Source organism: Hyaena hyaena, unplaced genomic scaffold (assembly GCF_003009895.1).
Source record: "Hyaena hyaena isolate Hyena2069 unplaced genomic scaffold, ASM300989v1 scaffold_441, whole genome shotgun sequence".
NCBI classification, from domain to species: Eukaryota; Metazoa; Chordata; class Mammalia; order Carnivora; family Hyaenidae; genus Hyaena; species Hyaena hyaena.
In genome coordinates, this window is record NW_024081074.1 from 1,134,909 (window position 1) to 1,158,128 (window position 23,220).

The window sequence follows — 23,220 nt, forward strand, 5'->3', positions numbered from 1 at the left end:
GAGTTCTCTGATTTGCTCATTTTAGCCACTCTGACTGGCATGAGGTGGTATCTCGGTGTGGTTTTGATTTGTATTTCCCTGATGAGGAGGGATGCTGAGCATCGTTTCATGTGTCTGTTGGCCATCTGGATATCCTCTTTGGAGAAGTGTCTGTTCATATCTTCTGCCCGTTTTTTCACTGGGTTGTTTGTTTTTCGGGTGTGGAGTTTGATGAGTTCCTTATAGATTCTGGATATTAACCCTTTATCTGATATGTCATTTGCAACTATCTTCTCCCATTCCATTGGTTGCCTATTAGTTTTGTGGGTTGTTTCCTTTGCCATGCAGAAGCTTTTAATCTTGATGAGGTCCCAATCGTTTATTTTTGCTCTTGATTCCCTTGCTTTTGGGGATGTGTCAAGTAAGAAGTTGCTGCGGTGGAGGTCAAGGAGGTTGTTTCCTGCTTTCTCCAAAAAGAGACATCTTTTAATGTTTTTCATCCTGCATTTCTTTTCTGTTTCATTAATTTGTTCTTTATTTTGCTTACCTTTTATTTTAGTTCATAATTTTTAGTCATTTCTAATGCATTTGAGATAATCAGATTCTATCTCAGCAAGACTGGCTACATTGCATATGTTTTATATGTAGCATTTGCTTTGTTATTTGGTACAATGTATTTCTGGTTTCGATGTGATATCATCTTTGTCTCTTGAGTTATGTAAAAGTGATTCCAAATACACAGGGATTTTCTAGTTACATTTTTGTTATTAATTTGTAGCTCATTGGCTTTATAGTTTGAGGATTTCTTCTGTATGATTTCAGACATTTGAAGTTTGTGGAGATTTACTTTTTGACCCAAATGTGATCAATTTTGGTAAACATTTCATTTTTTTTTGTATTCTGTAGATATTAGGTATAGTCCATTAGGTCATATTATGTGTTTTTTGTCTGTTTTTCTGTTAGTTGCTGAGAGAATTGTATTAAAAACATTTTTCTGTATTGTGATATCTTCCTCATCTCTGGTTTTGTCAAATTTTGCTTTATGTGTTTTTAGACTACATCATTAGGTGCCTAAAACTTAGAAGCATATATATCCTACAAATGAAGTTTTAATGATTTTTGTTGGGGAGAAAGTGTGCTTCACCTACTATTAGTGCATCTGTGCCAGCTTTCCTTTTGGCATATTCTTTTTATGCTTCTGTTTTCAGTTTTTCTCTGTACTTATGTTTTAGTTCTATTTTTAAGGTGTTTTTTTTTTTTTAATGTTTATTCATTCATTCATGTTCTGTTCTGAGAGACAGAACAGAGCATGATTGGGGAAGGGCAGTGAGGGAGGGAGACACAGAATCCGAAGCAGGCTCCAGGCTGTGAGCTGTCAGCACAGAACCTGATGCGGGGCTCGAACCCACGAACCGGGAGATCATGACCTGACCCGAAGTGGGATGCTTAACTGACTGAGCCACCCAGGTGCCCCAAGGTTTTTAAATTTTTAAGTTATATCTACACCCAGTGTGGGGTTCAAATTCACAACCTGAAGAACAAGAGTCACATGCTTCACTGACAGCCAGCCAGGAGCCCCTTGAACTATATACTTTTTTATAGTTCTTTTAATGATTTTCCTAGGGGTTGCAGTATACACTTCTAACTTCGCAAAGGCTAATATTAGTTGGTATGTTTGCACCTATCACACAGTTGAAAAACATTAGAACAGTGCTTTTCAAATTTTAGCATGCCTAAAAGATTCACCTGGAGAACTTATTGAAGTATTAATTCCTGGGTCCCATCCCCATAGCCCAGTTCAGTAGGTGTGTGGTTGGGCCTAAGAGCCTGCGTTCCTAGCAAGCTCCTGGCTGCATCTGCATACCTCATTCTGAGGAATACTGGCCTTAGAATTCACCAACTCCATTTGTCCTTATCCCAGCTTGAATGCCTGTTGCCTTGTGTTTTAGACACCTCTGTATTTCAAACCCCAGAAGATACTTTCCTACAACACGATTGTTTTCTATTTAGATTTGCTCATGTGGTTGGTTACCCTGCAGTCTTCTCTGCATTTCTGAGCTTCCGTACAGGATTATTTTCCTTCTGCCTAAAGAATATCCTTTAATTTTCCTTAGTGTAAGTTCACTAGTAGCAATTTTTTTCAGTTTTTGTCGTCTGCAAGTGTCTTTATTTTACCTGTAATGTTAGGTATAATTCAGGTAACACAGAATTTACCATTTTAACCATTTTTAAGTGGACAGGTCAGTGTGTTAAGTGCATTCACAGTGTTGTGCAGCTGTCCATCTCCAGAAGGTTTTTGTCATCTCAAACCAAAACTCTGTACCCTTTAAACAGCAGCTCCCCCTTTCTTCCTCCAGTCCCTGACAACCTCTATTCTGTTTTCTGTCTCTATGAATTTGCTTATTCCAGGTACTTTTGGAATCATATATTTTGCCTTTTTGTGCCTGGCTTATTGTACGTTGTATAATTTTTCAAGTTTCATCCATCTCACAGCATCTATCAGGATTTCCTTCCTGTTAAGCTGGAAGAATTTTCCATTGTGTGTGTATGTACATATGTGTGTATGTATACATATATGTGTGTGTATATATATGTGTGTGTATATATATATTTGTGTCTGTGTATCCATTCATCTGTTGATGGACATTTGGCTTGTTTCCACCTTTTGACTGTTGTGAGTAATGCGTCTGTGAACATGGTGTACAGGTATCTGTTTGAGTCCCTGCTTCCTTTCGTGCAGCATACACCCAGTGCAGTTTCTGGATCATGTTGGTTAGTTGTGTCTTAAGACAGTGCAACATTTTATTGCATCAAACTTAAAAGTTTTCCTGAAAAAAAAAAACAAAACTTCAGAGCATACGGTTGGCTTGAAAACATACGAGCTTCGTCTATTTGAGATCAAGCCTCAGTTGACAAGGTTGATTTAGAGCTTCCTTTATGCAAAGCTATGCAGTATCAAAACCACACTCTATGCTTAGTTAACTTTTAGAAGGCACTAGTATTTTTTCTTAAAATTGCCCTCATGGCGAGAAGAAGTCTAGGTGTAGGGTATTTTTGAGTTTTAAGCCAAAGTTTTTAAGGTGCTTATCACAGGTAGGTGTTTTAGGAGTCCTCTAAACTTTGTGGTTTTACAAACATCACAAATAAATATTTCAGCTTCTCAAAGGTTTTTAGTAGACCCTTTCAGTTCTAAAAAATTGTAGTTGGTATGGGATATGTCATGAGCAGCTGCCATCACTAGTTTGCTCTGCCTTCATTTCAGTTTCCCCCAGAACTTAAGATTATTGTATCTTTTTTTTTTTTGAGAGTTTATTGTCAAGTTCATTTCCATATAACACCCAGTGCTTATCCCTACAAGTGCCCTCCTCCATGCCCATCACCCCCCCGCCCCCTACCCCATCTGCCCTCAGTTTGTTCTGGGCATTCAAGAGTCTCTCATGGTTTGCCTCCCCTCCCTCTCCCCAACTATTTTTCCCCTTCTTCTCCCCCACGTCCTCCATTAAGATTGTTGTGTCTTATCTTCTTCTCACCAAACAGGATTTGCCCAATAACATGATCCATCAGGTGCCAATTAAATCACTCCCTCAAGAATGGCTTTGGTGTGAAACGTGGTGTGATGATGCCTCCAAGAAAAGGGCAAAAACAATAGATTTGGTAAGAAAACAATAGATTTGGTAAGCTGTCTGTGGTTCTCCTGTCCATCTGGGCCGTGCGCTTTATGACCAGATCGTCACCAACACAACAGATTCCTGTGTAGTCATCCCTGTTGTGCCGCTGGGCAACGGTAGCGCATCCTGTGGTAACGTCCCCAGATCGGTGCTGCTTGTCGCAGGCTGCGGGTTCTCTGGTGTCTGATGGGGCTGATTCACTACTTAACATCAGCAAAGTTACTTCGTGTCTTGCGGATTATCTCTGTGCCTTGTAATTTTACCGAAGGGACTTTCATTTCCTGCTTTCCAGTCCCTCCCCACGATTTTGTAGAAGCTTATGTGACCCACTACCGCACTGCTCCTGCTGGTCTGACATTTGGTTCTGCAGTGTTGTTCTTTTTCTTCAGCTGGGACTTAGAATCCAGGAGCAGACACGCCTTTGAATTCTGTATAATGGGCCCTGTCTGCAGTTTGGGTGAAGGGTGTCATCTGGGTTTTCACAGTGTAACAATCCAATGACCAAAGAGCCCAAGCTGGAAGCCGCCGTTCGGATCGTCCCAGAGTGGCAGGACTATGACCAGGAGGTGAAGCAGCTGCAGACGCGGTTCCAGAGGGAGAGAGAGCTGGGCGCGCCGCACGCGGGGAGGGCAGCGCCGGAGCCGCGCTGGGATGGTAGGTCCGCCGTACGCCTTCGCCAAGTACTTGCTCGCATTTCTGATCTGTGTTTGTTGCAAAGACGGCAGAATAATGAATAAAAGGAATCTCGGCCCTTCCATCCTGACGTCAGCCAGTGTGTGCTTTAGTTTCCTTTTTTTTTTTAGTTGGCCTTCTAAGCGGTGTGTACTAATATAGTTGCCCCCCCCTTTTCTTTTCGATTTTTTTGAGACAGAGTGCTTTAATTGAGATTATTATTTAAGGTCCATGAATTTCGTCATACATAAGCCAAGCCTGATGTTATTTCGGGATCTTTTGTCAGATTCCTTGGTTTTTTATTACATCTGTCCAGGCACTAGTAAATGAACATATTTAGGGTCAAGACAAAATATATATTGATTTGAAAAAAAAAAGTGTTCTTTCAAAGAAGCAAATTGGAGGAATGAGTGTTTGTGTTTAATTCAGGCTAAGAGTAGAAGGGACTCCATCTTCATGTAGTAGTTTTCCTACTCTGTGCACATCTCAAGTGGTAGACAGCTGACAAAAACCATTAGAATACAAAAACGACCTTGTAAACTATTAATAAACTGAATTCTGGATTTCTAACATTGTTTGGCTCAAAACTAATTCTAGAAAATCAGCCACAGAACATGGATCTTGAATGATTCACCTAACATCCTGAAGACTGTACCATGTTCCTAAGTACATGGCCAAGAACCTGGATATTCAGCATAAAAATAATTCAAATTCTCTAGTAACACCTGAAGGATTTCCATCAATACATGGGTAAAGAATGTATAGTTCTGTTCAAATAAGAGGAAAACACAAATAATAAGTGAAATTGAGAAAACAGTCATCACAGTAAAGCAATCTGTCATTAATAAATACTCGATTGAGGGGTGCCTGGGTGGCTCAGTTGGTTAAACGTTCATGAGGAACATTTGTGAATTTGAGCCCCGCATCGGGCTTTGTGCTGACAGCTCGGAGCCTGGAGCTGCTTCAGATTCTGTGTCTTCTCCTCTCTCTGCCCCTCCTTCTCTCATGCTGTCTCTCTCTCTCAAAATAAACATTAAACATTTAAAAAAAAAAACAAATATATATATATATATAAATATACATACTCCATTGAAAAACATGCATATTGATACTGATAATGCCATTTGTTGGGAAGATGAGGAAACTGCTCTGGGTCTACCTTGCCAAAGCTCTGTGTATTAGAACAGCCCTTGTTAAAAAGCAGAAACCATTAACATGTTTATTCCCTCAATAATTCCTTTCTTGAGAATTTACCTTAAATAAGTTCACACAAGAAAAAAGTCATAAAAGTGGAAAATTTGTTATTTAAAAACCAAAATTATTTTTTAATTAATTTTTTTAATGTTAATTTTTGAGAGAGACAGCGTGCTAGTGGGGGAGGGACAGAGAGAGAGGGAGACACAGAATCTGAAACACACTCCAGTCTCTGAGCTGTCAGCACAAAGCCTGATGCGGGGCTCAGACCCACAAACCGTGAAATCATAACCTGAGCCATAGTCAGATGCTTAACTGACTAAACCACCCAGGCGCCCCTAAACCAAAATTATTTTTGAAGTTTATCTTTTTATTTTGAGAGTGTGCATGAGCAAGTGGGGGAGGGGCAGAGAGGGAGAGAGAGAATCCTAAGCAGGCTCTGTGCTAACAACCCTACAGGAGGCTCAGTCCCATAAACGGTGAGATCGTGACTTGAGCCAACATCAAGAGTCAGACACTTAACTGACTGAGCCACCCAGGCTCCCCAGTAAACCAAAATTATTACAAACAGTTTAAACATCCAAGAATAGAGAATGGTAAACGAGCTACACTTTTACTTAGGAAAATGTGTGTATGTATTATTAAATAAGAAAAGAAGACTCTTGACTAAAAATGTGTGTATTTTTACCAGAAGTAAAGGTTGTATTTGTGAGGACAGTTCTGCTGTAGTAGGTAGGTAGTTTTAGTGTTTTTAAAAACAAAAAGATCTTTCTTATTTTGTTTTTACTTTCAAAATATAATACAAGTAGTCCAAATCAAAGCTCCTAAAAATTTCAAAAGAGAGATAAAGTGGAGGTGGGGGCCACAATGAATAGGTTACAGTACCAGAAGAAACATCCAGTCTATATTTTTAAAAAAATTTTTTAATGTTTTATTTATTTCTGAGAGAGAAAGAGAGAGACAGTGTGAGTGGGGGAGGGTCAGAGAGAGAGGGAGACACAGAATCTAAAGCAGGCTCCAGGCTCTGAGCTGCCAGCACAGAGCCCGACGTGGGGCTCAAACCCACGAACCGCGAGATCATGACCTGAGCTGAAGTCGGATGCTTAACCAACTGAGCCAGCCAGGCGCCCCCAGTCTGTATTTTTGTAACTTCAGGATAAACCATTTTATTTTCAATTGTTCTTTTTTTCCATAGGACCTCAGAAGCGAGAAGAATTATGATCTTCACGAGAGGATAGGAAATTGCACCATTTGAAAAACACTTTTTATATTAAATGCTAATTTTTTCTGACTGTCTTTACAACTGCTGATAAACTGGCTGGGCAGGTGTGCCACACCTTTTGATTCTGAGCATTTGATTTTGACTTCTACACACCAGTGGGCTCTGGATCTTTGGAGTCAAGGCTCTACTGGACTTGCACCTCAGAGGAAGACAAGCGGCTGCCCTTTGGGACTCTGTAAAGAGCAGTCTCTAAGCAGCAGGGAGCATGGCCGGTGGGGGGGGGCGGGGAGCCTGGAAGAGCAGGAGCCCCGTGGTGCCCCACCCAAGAGCACACACGCTGCACCACCACAGGAGACGACCAGCCAGAGCCGCTGTGTCTTCCTTACCTCAGTTTACTGGCAGCGGAGTGGGTCTGCAGCCTGCATCGTGGCGGAAGCTCTGTCCAAGGTGCGAACGCCTCGCGGTGTGCACCAGGCGCCCCTGCGGCCTGTCTTCTCACCCCAGCATTCGGGTCAGCGTTAAACGGAAGCCCAACCAACAATCATGTGTCTCTGAGACTGGCTCCGGGCAAATCAATTTGGGAACGGGGTGGAGTGGGTGAGGGTGGGGAACATATTGGGAGGAAGAGGACTTTGGGGTGTTCCAGGGGGAGGTGAAGAAGGCAGAGATTGGCCATTCCCTTTTATACAGTGTCAGTACCATGTGACTCATTTGAAATGGAAACATTGTTCTTATTCCCCACCCAACCCCAGTCAACTTTTTAGCTAATTGTTTTGTAAATAATTTTTGTATTTGTGAAAGTCTTTGCTTTTTCTTCCCACTTTCTAAAAAAACAGAAAAAATGTTACTGATTTCCTTACTGGATACAGCCATAGTGAGCCCCTCTGGTGATCCATCTCGGGGGGTTCCAGGCTCCCTCAGGAAGGCTGTCACCCCATCTGCGCTCTGCTCCTCCGGGTGGGGGCAGGGGAGTTCTTTCTCAGACCCAGGCGGACTTGGCTTTGACTTTTCTCTACGAAGGGCTCCCAGAGCTGAGAACAGGAGAGATGCTGACTGTGTAACCATGTTTCTCTAGACTCTGTTCTCTCCATCCCTCTTAGTTGAGTGCTGTGGGTCGCCTCTGGTTTCTGGAATGGCCAGACCGCCACCTGTTCTGACTGTGCACAGCTGCATCTTGAAGCAGCATCAGTCCTTTGGTCACTGCTTTCAGTGGCTTTACTTCAGTGGCCAGAACGGCCTCTCCTGCTGAGTGGGCAGTGTTGGGAGGCACCCGCAAGGAGTCTTCTGCTGTGTTTTGGCTTATGTGGGCGTGAGGTTCTAGAACCTTCCCTCTTGTCTGTCCAGGGTGCCAGGTACACCAGCCAGAGCACTCCCGTGGACTCTGCCTCCCTCCAGTGCAAACCGTTTTGTCCCTCATATTTTGCCTGCTTTTTAAAAATGTGAGGAGGGGCTGCAGATGATAGCTGAATCCTCACTCTTCTAAGCCAGGGAACATTGATTTGCAGTCTTTTTTAGAAATCAAAGTCTTATGACAAATATCAAGTAATTTATTTTTTTTTTCCATAGTCACATAAGCAAAAGTTAGCTTAGGAGTCTCTCAATCAGTCTGAAGGAGCTTCTATAATTCCATTAAAAATTGGGAAGAAGGGAGCTCAAACTTTTGATAAATTGATCTAAGACTGAAAAGTTCCCTCAGAATCATGGCTGTTGACAAAGGCCCTGGCCTGAGTTCCCCCTGCCCTGCTGCTCACTGGTCAAGAGCACTGCAGGGATAGAATCAATGAGAGCAAAACGCATGTGTTCAGCCTCATCTTAGATCGAAGGAAGACTTCAGAGAGGCATCTGCTGCCACCGCTTCAGTCTACAGCCGGGAACAGAATTGTGCACTTTCTGAGTTGATTTTCTGGGAGATTGAGCGAAAATAACTAAAGTCACTGCAGTGTACTTTTTAAATGATGGTTCCCTTGGGACATGGAACAGGCCACCTTTCTTCATGTCTTTCCACCAGGTCTCTTGTGCACATTCCATGTGCAGAAGGGACAGTGTGAAAGCTGGTCTCCATGTAGTGTGAGTCCTCACTGCCCTTGTCCATCACCACCCTACGCACAGTCGTCAGTCTAGGCGTGTAAGACCCCATTTGCTTCTGAAATGGTCTAGGGCCTTCCTTCGTTCTCTTAGTTCACATGGCAACAGCACCTTTCAGGATGAACCTCTAATGATAATGGTATCATTCGATAGGAAATGATAATACCACTAAAATTTGGTCTTGGTCAGCTTTGTCTGTTGACTCTACTGGGCGAAAGCAAATTGTGACCAAAAAGATAGAGATTTTTTTCCAAGAAGCAAGAATTGATTGCACTGAGGTGCTCAGGCTTCTGGAAACTGTTCACAGTGCATTGTTTTTAACCATCATTTATATGTAATGTTTTTTTTTCCCTGTCTCTCATCATGCTGTAACAGGAAATTGTCTTTGTGAATCAGTGCCAGAGTGATGTGAGATAAGGTGACGTGTCAGAAAGACATGCAGCAGCGTGAGATTGTGTGTTCTATGAACAGTAGTATTTGAGATCAAAACCCATGCACGCACAGCCTGCTGCCAGAGCTGAGGGAGCGTGCCTATGTTTGTTTTAAAATTGGACTCAATACTGATCACATTGAGAATGATAAGGTGTAGAATCTCAAAACGTGGCATTTCCAACAGAAACATACAGGTGTTTGCCTGCCTACTGCGTGTGTATCCCTCACAGTAGGCCCTTGTGTTTTGTGAACTCAGCTCGTGGGAGAGCAAAGATTTTACATCTATTTCAGAAATCATTTCTAGGAACGGAGTAATGAACTCTGCTTTCCTCAAGTCCTTGTGTTACGAACCTTGTGGAGGCTCTGCTTGAACGATCAGCTTCTGTCTGGTTGCAGGGATGCGGTCCCTGAATGGAGGGCCAGAAGCCAGTGGTGCTAGGGGGGTTTTCAGGAAGGATGGGCCCAGGTGATCCTGTCTTTTAGCTGGGAGTCATACTGACTGCCACGGCAGTTTGGGACAAGTCAGACACCACCTCCTACCAATGCATAAAATTCCTCTTTCCCTAATCTCCCCTGCGAGCAAACTTCGGTACTTGAAAGGAGCCTTTTCTAAAACTGCCATGAATGAGTTCCGAGGGAATTTCTAGTGCGTTTTTCTGAATACAATGTTAATGCTATGGCGTCAGATTTCTTGGAAATGTTTTGGTAAATCACCTAATTGAAAGTTTTCCTTGGCAACAACAAATGGAAGGTACATTGTGCACAAAGTTATTTAAGTACATATTCCATTGTTGTATAATTTTAATAGTTTTTTAAGTATTTGATTTTATGGGGACATTTTTGTGGGATGATTAGAGTTAACTATAGCTGTCATGTGTCTAGTTTGGTGGGAGGACATGTTTTTACTTAAATTCATCTTTTCCCTGTCTTTGTAGTGGGGGAAGAACTCCATCATGACCTTGGTAATTGCCTGATTGAATGCAAGCAAATTCGACTTCATTAACTCAGGTTGTAATTAAAATTTCCAACTATCTGGAGGACACCAGTTTCTCTTTCATTTGCCATTTGATCCCTTGATCTACTTCAGAAATGACACTGTGGGTAGTAGCAAGTCAAGGCACTAAGTAGGCGGTTTCTCCCTTTCAGGGTGCCATGGAGTGCTGACAGTTTATAAAATGAAACCACAGAATCAGCTTCAAGCAGCTGCATTCGCCCCAGAAGTGGTACATTAAGTATAAACTCCCTGATAATGATTTTGCAAGCAAAAGCTATCTCCTGAGTCTTAAATTACACAGCAACACAGGCCAAATGTGGAAGATTTAAGAGGAAACAAGTTAGGGTTATGACGTAAAGCCTTCATCCCATCTGTAATTTATGCATTGCCTTACTCGTCATTACTTACGTGTCCAGAGAAGTGGGCATAATTCCTCATCAGAGTAAGAGTAGCAAAACTCAAGGCAAATGATTTGAGAAAACGATTATCAAGCACCATGTTTTCCAACCAGTTAGCCTCGATAATAACAAGGTAAACATTGAAAAATGAAGAAAAATACTAGAATTTTTAAAGAAAACTATGTATTTAGAAAACCTTCTTTACTGTAATCTTGTTCATTATATGCAGCATTGGTCCAGGTGCTGCCCCTTGCTTGGGAAAAAGCCCTGGGGCCCTAGATGCCCGCAGAGCCCTCTGCACCCGCAGTGAACGGAGAATGAACTTCCTGGTACTGTAATGAAAATAAGGTCTGCTCAACACAATAAACTTTTCCTTGTCTTCTTTAAAACTGTCTGGTCAGTCACTCGGCTTTTATGTTTAGGAAGTATGTATCATTAGAGTCCCAAATCCCACCCTTTCATCTGACAGAAGAAGCAGGTCTACAGGGAGGAGAGCTTTACCTGCACATCTGCTCTGATGACGGCGCTGGGTCCAGTTGCCACCAAGTCTCATGATAGCACCCGTGCCTCTTCAAGGTCCCCATCCTTGGAAAGCCGCCACAGGCGGGTCTTGTAGGCAGGCTGCCCCAGGGGGCTCACTGTAACTGGAAGGATGGTAGAGTGTGAACATTTTGTGGGTTATTTGAACTCCTATGCGGGCGCTAGACTTGCGGATAAGGTTCCTGACCTTCCGATGCTCACTGGACACTGCAAGCCAGTGGAAGGAGTGCTCCTGTTGAGGGGGAGGTCAGAGAGGGGGACCTGGTGGCTGTGAGAAGGCAGCAGAGGGCCCCTCAGGTGGAAGGGAGGAGCGATTCCTTTGGTAGTCAGGAAAAGCTTCTACAAGGAGATGATGCTTAAATTGAAACCTGAGGAATTATCCAGGTGGGGTGTGGGGGTGGGGATAGAGGGTGGAGCAGGAGCTAGTTTGTCTCATTGAGGGAGCTGTGAGTGAACCTACAATCCATAGCCAGGAGGGACGTTCTGAGCCAGGGATCGGAGTTTGATCCCAGGGCCACAAGAAAGCCCGAGTAGTTTTTAACTGGGTACCGACAGGCAATCAGCTTTTTCTTGTAATAAACTTTATTGGTAAATAGCACATCTAGACCCAAATACAAACATATACTGATAGATTTTCAAAGTGAACAGACCACCATCAGCAAGATAAAGAAGTAAAAGAAAGTTGGATTTTTTTTTTAAAGGTTATTTATTTAGTTTTGAGAGAGAGCCAGAGCATGTATGAGCTGGGGAGGGGCAGACAAGAATCCCAGGCAGGCTTTCCACTGTCTGCACAGTGGGTCTTGAGCTCCTGAACTGTGAAATCATGACCAGAGCTGAAATCAAATGGGATGCTCAACTAACTGAGCCACCCAGGTGCCCCAAGGAAGTTGGATTTTATTTTAAATAACATTTAAACATCTTACTACAGTCTGTCTTCCTGTGATGACAAGAGTCTCTTGTATCAGACTAACCCTCCTACTGATGATTATATACATGTTTGAAATGCACTGTAAAGTGAGGAAAGTGACCACAGACAAACACTAGAGGGGACTCGTCCACTGAAAGAAGAGTAACACATTGGGTAAGATCCTAAGACCCACATTTAAATGACTGTTCCTCATGTAGCCCCACAGGGAACAAAACAAAAAGTGGCAATCTGACGAGGCTGAGGAACCAACTCAGGACTCAGGGCTGTTGGAGCAACTTGGAAATTGAAAGGGAAATCCCAGAAAGAAGGAGAACACAGCCTTGAGTTCACCTGCCATACTCCCCTCCAATTCCTGGCTGACTCCTAAATTATGCATGAATTGGGTAGGATTCCAGGGAGCCCAACAGAAAGCAACTCGAAGTCTGGAAAAGCTCAGCGGAGATTTCAGCAGATATCTGGTGCTGGGGAGGGGAAGTTTGGGATTTATGAACCACCAGGTTAGAGAGGCATACTAAATCTGGGGGGCTTTCACTGAAAATCTAGAGAGCTCAGATGGAGGCCCTAGGACTGAGGGCAAAACTAAAACAGACCTGCTCTATTAAAGCCTAAAATCAAGTCTTCAGAAAATCATGGTGATCTGCTAATAACTTGACTGCCTACTAAACAAAATTCAACAATTCAAAGCCTCTACACTATATCACCCAGAATGTCTGGTATACAATTACAAATCAGGAGACCTCAGAAGAAACAGGAATGTATGACACATAACCAAGAGAAAACTCAAACAGACCCACCAATAAGTAAGATGTTTAAAATTGACAAATTTTAAAATAATTATAAATACCTTAAAGGATCTATTGAAAAGGATTGATGCAAAGGACGAAGATGTGAGGAATTTTACAAGAGACATACAATTTTTAAAAATCTCATGGGCTTCAAATACTAAACACTGCAAAAGAAAGGAGCAGTGAATGTGAAGACAGGTTCACAGAAATTATCCAAATTGAAGAGCAAAGAGGGAAGAAAACATAGATAAGTGAACGGAGATGTAATAACATGTGAGGCAATAGTATAAATGTAAAATATGCTGAGTGGAATCCTAAAGGAAAAAGAGGAAATATTTGGAGGAAGAAAACATGGAAAAAATTTTGGAGAAATATTAGCTAAAATTTTTCAAAATGTGATTAAAATATCAATATCCAGAAACTTCAGTGACCCCCTGTAATACAGTTTCTTAAAAATTCTAAAGCCAGTTTTATGGCCCTGGCTAGAGACCAGTGAGTTATCTAAAGCGTCCAATTAAGTTCACACCGTCAACCTCTTTACTGATTGGATATGCACATTTTGGATCACTATACACCCACCCTATTTTGCTAAAGCCATATATAAGACAGCCAGCGGCAGCTCCTGTGCCCCAGAGTCCACTGGAATTGTTCAAATTAGCTAGTCCTAATCCTCCTTACCCTTCCTTGCCCATTCATTCCTGGGGTAATCATAAAAATTCTCGCCCACAGTTCCTACCTTGCCTTTTTCTTCAAGACCAACCCTAGTGTTTTCCCTGAGTGATCCTGTATGGTGTGAACTGTGAGCATCACAAAACTGACATTCTTCGGGTTTCTAACCATATGTCACCCCACCACCTAAAAGCAGGATAAATATAAAGGCCACACCTTAAGCACATCTTAGTCAAATGCTGAATACCAGAGATAAAGAAAATCTTTTCAAAGTAGCCAGGAAAAATAAAAAAGACACATGATACACAGAACAGCAATAGGAATGATTGATAGCTGACTTTGCAGCAGGAAAAAAAGAACAGATGACAGCGGAATAACATTTTTAAAATGCTGAAAGAAGGAAAAGCTGTTTTAACTTTCTATGTGTGGGGGAAATGCTCTTTGAAAATGAAAATGAAATATTTCAGAATAATTGAATGCAAAGAGAATTCATTCCCAGTAGATCTGGACTATAAAAAATGGTAAAGGTCCCTCAGGCTAAAAGGGAAATGATGCCAGATAGAAATTCAGATCCATAGGAAAGAATGAAGAGAACTGGAAATAGTAAATATGCAGGTAAATATAGTATTTTTTTCTTTAAGGGAATATTGATTGTTTAAAGCAAAATTGATACCTATATATCATAGGTATAATAATAGCTGTATAGGTAGGAGTAAAATATATGACAATTGCACAAAAGGTGGAAGTTATAAGATTCATACATTATATGTGAATTGGTATGATAGTAATGCGAGATAAACTCATAAGCTGAGGAAGCATATTGTTTTCCCTAGAGTAACCATTAAAAAAACATGAAGTTATATAGTGCCCCCCAACCAAGTGAAGATAAAATTCATTGCTTAAAAGCTTTAATAGTAAAAAAAAACCCATAATAACCCAATAGAGGCAAGAAAGGAGGAACAAAGGAATAAGTACAGAGACAATAAATACTAAACTAATAGCTGAACAGCAGACTTAAAACTGAAAAAAATCAAGATTTGAATCATATATTAATAGTTTAAAATATTCTAAGTAAAAGGCAGAGATTTTTAGATTGTGTTTTAAAAAATAATTTATAAGAATCAACAGTAAATAGAAATAGGTTGAAATTAAGAAATATATCACACAAACATAAGAAAACTGGTGTGGCTATGTTAATATCAGACAAAGTGAAATTCAAGACATTACCAGAGGATAAAAAAGGACATTCTATAATGATAAAATTCAATCAAGAAGACAATAGTCCTTAATATGTATGTATGCCTAATGACATTACTTTACAATGCATCTGGGGTCAGTCACCATTAAACTGGAAAAAGGGAATAAACTATTTTGGAGCTCTGGAACATGTTTAGACACTTACAACAACCAGCATAGTGTTTCGTGAAGAGAGAGGCTTCTGATCTGTGAATGGCATGCATGAACTAACTACCACTTCCTATTTTTGGCATCACTTTGGCCATGGGGACAGCAACCTGTGTTCTCAGAGTAGCTGGATGGTGCTGGTGTGGACAGAGATGATCTTGTCCTCAAAATATTTGGATCTGTGCATTTGAACTGGTCTAGTGATATGTGAGGAACTGGCACAGATACTTGCATTGGTTTGGGCCCTCAGTCACAGTGGCTTACCCTGGTGTCATCTATCAGAAGACTTATAGAAACAGACCCTCTTTTTTTCCTTCTTGAGACAGACATTTAAAGAAATTGTTCTCAGGTCACTACTTGACTTCAGAGATAATAGGGCAGAGATTTCAGGAGCCACATAGAAGAAATACATACTTTGCAAAAATAGTTTGGGAAAGTCACAAACATAGGGCTTTGCCCACAAGAAGCAAAAGTCATCAACCCTTGAGGATTGGGAGAATCAGATTTCCAGATTTAACATTTTATAAAAATCCCAGAATGTCCATTTCTTAAAAAAAAAAAAAAAAGTCATATAAAGAAACAGGAAAGTATGACTCAGTCACAAGAAGAAAAGTATTTGACAAACCTATCCTTGAAAAAGCCCAGACACTGGAATTATTAAAGACATGGAAGCAACTGATTTAATATGCTCAATAAACTAAAAGAAGCCATGGAGAGAAAACTAATGGAATTCAGTAAAATGACATAAGAACGAAACAAAAATACATTTTTAAAAATAGAAATGATAAAAAGTGACCAAATTGTGGAGCTGACAATCACACTAAGTGACATAAAACATTCACTGAGAGTATTCAAAGGCAGGTGTGTATCTGAGCAGGCAGAAAAAAATGATCAGAGAATCATTGGGGAGCAGAAAGAAAAATGAAGAATCTGAAGGATTAATGGGACACTATCAGGTGTACCAACATATGCATCCTAGGAGTCCTAGGAGGAGGAGAAAATGCAGAAAAAGTATGAGGAAGAGATGTCCAAAAATTTCCATAATCTGTTGAAAGACATGAATCTACACATCCAAGAAACTTAATGAACACAAAGCAGGGTAACTTCAGAGATCCACAGCAAGACATAGAGTCAAATTGTTGAAAGCAAAGACAGAATTTTGAAAGCAGCAAGAGAGAAGCAGCTCATCAAGTACAAGGTCAGACTAATAGCCTAATTCTCACCACAAACCATGGAAACCAGAAGGCAGCGGGATGACATTTAGGTCCTTTAAAAACAAAAACAAAAACAAAAACAAACCCCTCTCAACCAAGAATTCTATATCTGGCAAAACTGTCTTTGAAAAATGAAGGAGAAATTAAGATATTTCTAGATAAACAAAAGCTGTGAGATGTCATTAACAGTAGACTTGCCTTACAAGAAATGCCTTTAGGGAATATTTCAGGCTGAAATGAAGATGCTAGACAGCAACTCAAAGCCATAAGAAAAAGCATTGGTAAGTGTAATTACTTAAGCAAGTATAAAAGCCTCACTTACTTTTAGTTTATAACTCATCTTTTTTCTTTTTTTTAAAACATTTTTCTTTTTTAAAAAAATGTTTTATTTATTTTAGACATAGCATGAGCAGGGGAGGGGCAGAAAGAGAGGGCGACAGAGGATCTGAAACAGGCTCTCCCTGAGAGCAGTGAGCCTGATGCAGGGCTTGAACTCATGAACCATGATATCATGACCTGAGCCAAAGTTAGGTGCCCAACTGACTGAGCCACCCAGGCACCCTTCATCTGTTTTCCTATATGATTTAAAAGGCAAATACATAAAACAATACTTGAAAATTAATGTTAATGAGCACAAAATGTATAAGGATATAATTGACAAAATAATGGAGAGAGCAGAATGTATACTATTGAAACCAGTTGCTATTATTCAAACTAAGTTGTCATATAAGTTTAAGATGTTAATTGTAATTCCTGACATAACCACTAAGGAAATAATTTTTAAATATATAGAAAAGGAGAGAAGAAAATCAAACATACACTTCAAATTTTCAAGTAAACATAAGAAAATCAGTAACAGAGTAATTGAGGAACAAAATGTAGGACACACGGAAAACAAAAAGCTAAATGGCAAAAGTAGATCATTTCTTATCTGTATTTACTTCAATTGCAAATGGGTTAAATCCCCTTATTAATAGACAGAGACCAGCAGGTTGGGGGAAAAAACTCATGAACTATCTACACGTTGTCAACAAGAGACTTAAGATACAAAGACACACAAAAAGTTGAAAGTAAAACGATAGAAAAAATATTTCATGCAAATAGTAACCAAAAGAGAGCTAGAGTTACTATATTATCTGATTAAATAGGTTTTACATCAAAAAAATTTACAAGAGACAAAGAAGGACATTATAGGGGTGCCTGGGTGGCTCAGTGGGTTGAGTATCTGACTCTTGATCTCAGCTCAGGTCATGGTCTCATGGTTCGTGGGATTGAGCCCTGTATTGGGCTCGACACTGACAGTGTGGAGCCTGTTTGGGATTCTCCGTCTCCCTTTCTCTCTGCCCCTCCCCTGTTCTCTCTCTCAAATGAAATAAACTTAAAAAGGAAAGAAGAACATTATATGTTGATAAAGTATTTAATCCAGCAAGAAGATATAACAATGACAATTTGACTGCATATAACAAAAGGGTCCCAAAATATATGAAGCAAAAATGGACAGAATTAAAGGGAGAAATACAGTTTTGCAGTAACAGGTGGACACTTCAGTGTCCATTTTCAAAAATGGATAGTTCAGAAAGAAGACTAATAACATAAAGAGGACTTGAACAACAACCTAAAACAATTGGACCTAACAGATATAAATAGACACTCCCTCAACAGCAGAGTACATATTCTTCTCAAGTGCACATAGAACATTCTTCAGGACACACAACATGTTAGGCTACAAAAGTATTCTTCATGAGCTTGAAAAGATTGAAATCATACAAAGTATCTTCTGATGACAATGGAATAAAACTAAATAAAGAAACTGGAAATCTCAAGAATGAAATCCACAAAAATTAACAGACTTTTAACCAATGGGTCAAAAAAAATCACAAGGGAAATTTTTAAAAATACAACATTCCAAAACTCATGGGAAGCAGGACTAAGAGGGAATTTTTTAGCAGTAAATACCTACCTTAGAAAGGAAGAAAATGTCAAGTTAATATCTTAACTGGATATTACTATCCTAATATTAATATCCTAATATCTTAAGGAATTAGAAAAAAGAAGAGCAAACTAAAACAAGCAGAAGAAAAGAAACAATAAAGATTAGAGCAGATATACATGGGTTAAAGAGTAGAAAAACAGGGTACCTGTATGACTCAAGTAGTTAGGCTTCCAATTTTGGCTCAGGTCTTGATCTCATGGTTTAGGAGTTTGATCCTTACATTCCACTCTCTGCTATCAGCACAGAGTCCCCCTGAGATCCTCTGTTCCCTCCTCTCTCTACCCATCCCCACTCTCTCTCAAAAATAAAGAAACTTTAAAAGCGAAAGTAGAAAAACAATAGAGAAAATCAGTGATGCCAAAAATTTGTTCTTTGAAAGTATTGACAAACTCTTGATTGAGGGAGAGAGAGGGGTGAAGGGAGGAGGGAGAGAGAAGACTTAATTAAAACTGGAAATAAAGTGGGGACATAATTACTAGAATAACAGAGATAAAGTGAATTATAAGAAAATACTATGAACAATTGTGTGCCAGCAGTTGAATAACCAAGATTAAAAGGAAAAATGTTTATAATCACACAAATTACTAAAACTGACTCAAGAAAAAACAGAAAATTAGACTAGACATATAACAAGTAATTAGATTTAATCAGTAACCAACAACCTCCCAACAAAGAAAAGCATAGGAACAGATTGCTCAGTGGTCAGTTCTACCAAATATTTAAGATGAATTAAAACCAATCCTTCTCAAACTCTTGCCCAAAAAATGAAGTAGGGAGGGAGCCCTTCCTAACTCACTCTATGAATCTAGCATTGCCCTGACAGCAAAATGAGACAGACACCCAATAAAACTAAAGTCCAATAGCCCTTACGAATTTATATGCAAACATCCCCATAAAATACTAATGGAATTCCAGTATAAAAGGATCATACACCAGGAACAAATGGGATTCAATGTATGAAAATTATTCGTTGTAATATACCACATGAATAGAAAGAAGAAAGGAAAAATGCCACATGATCTCAGCTGGTGCAAAAAAAATCATCTGATAAAATCCAATTCCCTTTTGTGATAAAAATACTCAACAAACTAGGAGGAGATGGGAATGTTCATTATGTGATAAAGACTACATATGAAAAACCGGCGGCTAATATCATGTTCACTGGTGAAAATCTGAAAGCTTTTCTCCTAAGATCAGGAACAAGATGAGGATGTCTACTCTGTCACTATTCATCATAGTGCTGCCAGTACAATTAAGAAAGAAAAAAAAAATAACAGTTCCCATACTGGAAAAGAAGAGGTAGTTAGCTCTGTTTGCAGACAACACAATACATAGAAAACTTCTAAGGAACCCACAAAATATCAGTTGTATTACTATACACCAGGAATAAACAATCCAAAAAGGAAATTAAGAAAACCATTCCATTTATATAGCATCAAAATAATAGAATTCTTAGAAATAAACTTACCAAGGGAGAGAAATACTGTGTACTGAAAATGGAAAGACATTGTGAATGGCAATTAAAGACCTAAATAAATGGAATGACATGTCACATTCGAGGACTGGAAGACTTAATATTGTTAACATGACAGTACTTCCCAAATTTATCCATAGATTTAAAGCAATCCTTATCAAAATCCCACTGGTATTTTCTGCAAAAATAAAAAAACTCATTCTAAAATTCATATAGAATTTCAAGGGACTCTGTATAATCAAAGCAATCTTGATAAAAAACAAAGTTGAAGGACTTACACTTTGCTTACTCAAAGCTACCATAGTCAAAACAGTGTGACGCTGGTGTAGGAACAGAGATATAGTTCTATATATCTCTATGGAATAGAATAGAGACGCTAGAAGTAAACCCTCACATTTATGATTAACTGATTTTTGATGAGAGAGCCAAGACAAGGTAATGGAGTAAAGGCAATTCCATCCAGAACTGGAATTGCTGGATCATATTGTCATTCTATTTAACTTTTTAAGGAACTGCCACACTATTTTCCAGAGCGGCTGCACCATTTTACATGCCTACTAGCAATGCACAAGTGTTTTAATTTCTCCACATCTTTATCGATGCTTATTTTCCTTTTTTGCAATAGCCATTCTATTGAGTGTGAAGTGGTGTCTCATTGTTTTGATTTGTATCACCCTAATGACAAATGATGCTGAGCATCTTTTCATGTGCTTATTGGTCATTTGAATATATTCCATGGAAAAATGTCTTTGCCCATTAAAAAATTTCTGGGTTTTAAAAATTATGAATCAAAATATATAAAGGATTCTTTATATATTCTGGAGATAAGACTCTCATCAAATATTGATTTGGAAATATTATCTCTCATTCTGATGGTTTCCTTTCACTTTTGACAGTGTCTTTTGGAGAAAAAAAATTTTAATTTCAATGATGTCAAATTTCTCTATTTTTTTCTTCTGTTGCTCACACATTTTGTCTTATCTAAGAATCCACTGCCAAATTCAAGGACATGAATTTTTACTTCTATGCTTTCCTTCTAGGAGTTTTATAGTTTTTAGCACTTACATTTAGGTCTTTTATCCGTTTTGAGTTAACTTTTATTATAATGTGAGGTAAAGATTTGACTTAATTATTTTGCATGTGGCTTTTCAGTTGTCCCAGAACCATTTGTTGAGAAGATTATTCCTTCCCCCATTAAATAGTCTTGACATTGGGGCACCTGAATGGCTCAGTCAGTTGAGTTTCCAACTCTTGATTTTAGCCCAGCTCATGGACCCAGGGTCCCATAGTCATGGGATTGAGCCCCACATTTGGCTCTGTGCTGAGCATGCTTAAGATTCTCTCTGTCTCTGTCTCTGTCTCTCTCTCTCTCATTCTCTCTCTCGGCGCCTGGGTGACTAGGTCGGTTAAGTGTCCAACTTTGGCTCAAACTCATGACTCATGGGTTTGAGTCCCATGTCAGGCTCTGTGCTGAAAGCTCAGAGCCTGGAGCCTGCCTCAGATTCTGGGTCTCCCTCTCTCTCTGCCCTTCCCCCACTCATGCTCTGTTTCTCTCTCTGCCTCTCTCTCTGTCTCAAAAATAAACATTTAAAAATTTAAAAAATAAAAATAAAAAAGATTCTCTCTCTCCCTTTGCCCATCTCTTCACTCACATGCTCTCTTTCTAAAATTAAAAAAAAAATAGTTTTAACATCATTGTTTAAGCTCATTTGACCATATATATCAGGGTTTAGTTCTCTTTTTTTAACATTGTTTTTTAAGTTTATTTATTTATTTTGAGAGAGTGAAAGCATGCATGCAAGCAGTGGAAATGCAGAGAGAAAGGGAGAGAGAATCCCAAGCAGGCTCTGTGTTGTCAGCACAGAGCCCGATGCAGGACTTGATCCCATGAACTGTGAGATTATGAACTGAGCAAAGATCAAGAGTCAGACACTTAACTGACTGAGCCACCCAGGTGTCCCATTAGGATTTATTTCTGGATTCTCCATTCTATTTCATTCATCTGTATGTCTGTCTTTTTTTTTTTTTTTTTTTTTAAATATTTTTATTTATTTCTAGGAGAGAGAGACAGCATGAGCAGGGGAGGGTCAGAGAGAGAGGGACACAGACTCTGAAACAGGCTCCAGGCTCTGAGCTGGCAGTCAGCACAGAGCCCGACGCGGGGCTCGAACCCACGAACCGCGAGATCATGACCTAAGCGAAAGTCGGACGCTTAACCGACTAAGCCACCCAGGCGCCCCTGTATGTCTGTCTTAAGATAATACCACACTACTTTGATTATTTTTGCTTTATAGGTAGTTTCAACGGAAGAAATGTGAGTCCTCCTATTCTTTATGAAGATTATTTTGCTATTCTCAGTCCCATAAAGGTCATATGAATTTTAGAATAGCTTGTCAATCTCTGTAAAAAAAAAAAAACAAAAAAACAAAAAAACAAACAAAAAAAAATGGCAACTGGGATTCCTATAAGGATTGTGTTGAATCTGTGTATTAATTTGTGGGATATTGCTATTTTAACTACATTAGTTCTTCCAGTCCATGAACAAGGGATATCTTTCCATATATTTAGATTTTTGATTTCTTTTAACAGTGTTTTACCATTTTCAGGATGTAAGTTTTGCACTTATTTTGTTAAATGTACTAAGTATTTTATTCCTTTGGATACTATTGTAAATGACATTATTTTCTTAGCTTCATTTTCAGGTTGTTCATTGCAAATTTCCAGAAATACAATTGATTTTGTATATTGAGCTTGTATTATGTAACTTTACTGAACTAATTTAATAGTTTTTAGTGGATTTCTTTAGGATTTTCTATATACAAGGTCATATCATCCATAAATAGATACCGTTTTACTTTCTTCCTTTCAATTCTTGATATCCTTATTTTTATTGCCTAATTTCCCTGGCTAGAACTTTCAGTACAATTTTGAATAGAATTGGTGGCAGTGAACATCCTTGCTTTGTTCCTGATCTTAGTGGGGAAAACATTCTGTCTTTCAATATTAAGCATGATGTTAGCTATTAGTTTTTCATAGATGCCCCTTATCAAGTTGAGGAAGCTTCCTTATTTTCCTAGTTTGTTGAGCTTTTATCAGGAAATTTGTTGGATTTTGTCAAATGTTTTCTTCTATGTCTATTGAGATGATCATGTGTTCTTGTTTTATCAATATGGCATATTTTAGTAATGGATTTTTAGATGTCAAACCAACCTTAAATTCCTGTGATAAATCGCATTGGGTCATGGAGTATAATTCTTTTTTAAAAAAAATTTTTTTAACGTTTACTAATTTTTGAGAGAGAGAGAGAAAGAGAGAGAGTGCAACAGGGTATGGGCAGAGAGAGAGGGAGACACAGAATCTGAAACAGGCTTCAGGCTCTGAACTGTCCTCACAGAGCCCAAGGTGAAGCTCAAACTCATGGACCACGGGATCGTAATTGAGCCAAAGTTGGATCCTTAACTGACTGAGACACACCCAGGCGTCCTGCGATCATGGAGTATACTTCTTTTTATACATTGTTGGATTTGGTTTGCTAGTATTTTGTTGAATTTTTTTCTGTCTATATTCAT

General features: G+C 39.3%; 1 protein-coding gene across 3 annotated transcripts in view; it reads left to right on the forward strand.

The window, feature by feature from the left end:
• Positions 1–7,535, forward strand: part of UGGT1 (UDP-glucose glycoprotein glucosyltransferase 1) — a 110,777-nt gene extending 103,242 nt beyond the window's left edge. For all 3 annotated transcript variants that reach the window (XM_039253202.1, XM_039253203.1, XM_039253204.1), the window contains 3 exons: positions 3,517–3,633; positions 4,133–4,301; positions 6,709–7,535. In XM_039253202.1, coding sequence (XP_039109133.1) covers positions 3,517–3,633; positions 4,133–4,301; positions 6,709–6,734 — 312 coding nt within the window. In that variant the 3' untranslated portion in view covers positions 6,735–7,535. The remainder of the gene's footprint in view (positions 1–3,516; positions 3,634–4,132; positions 4,302–6,708) is intronic.
• The last annotated feature ends 15,685 nt before the right edge of the window (positions 7,536–23,220 follow it).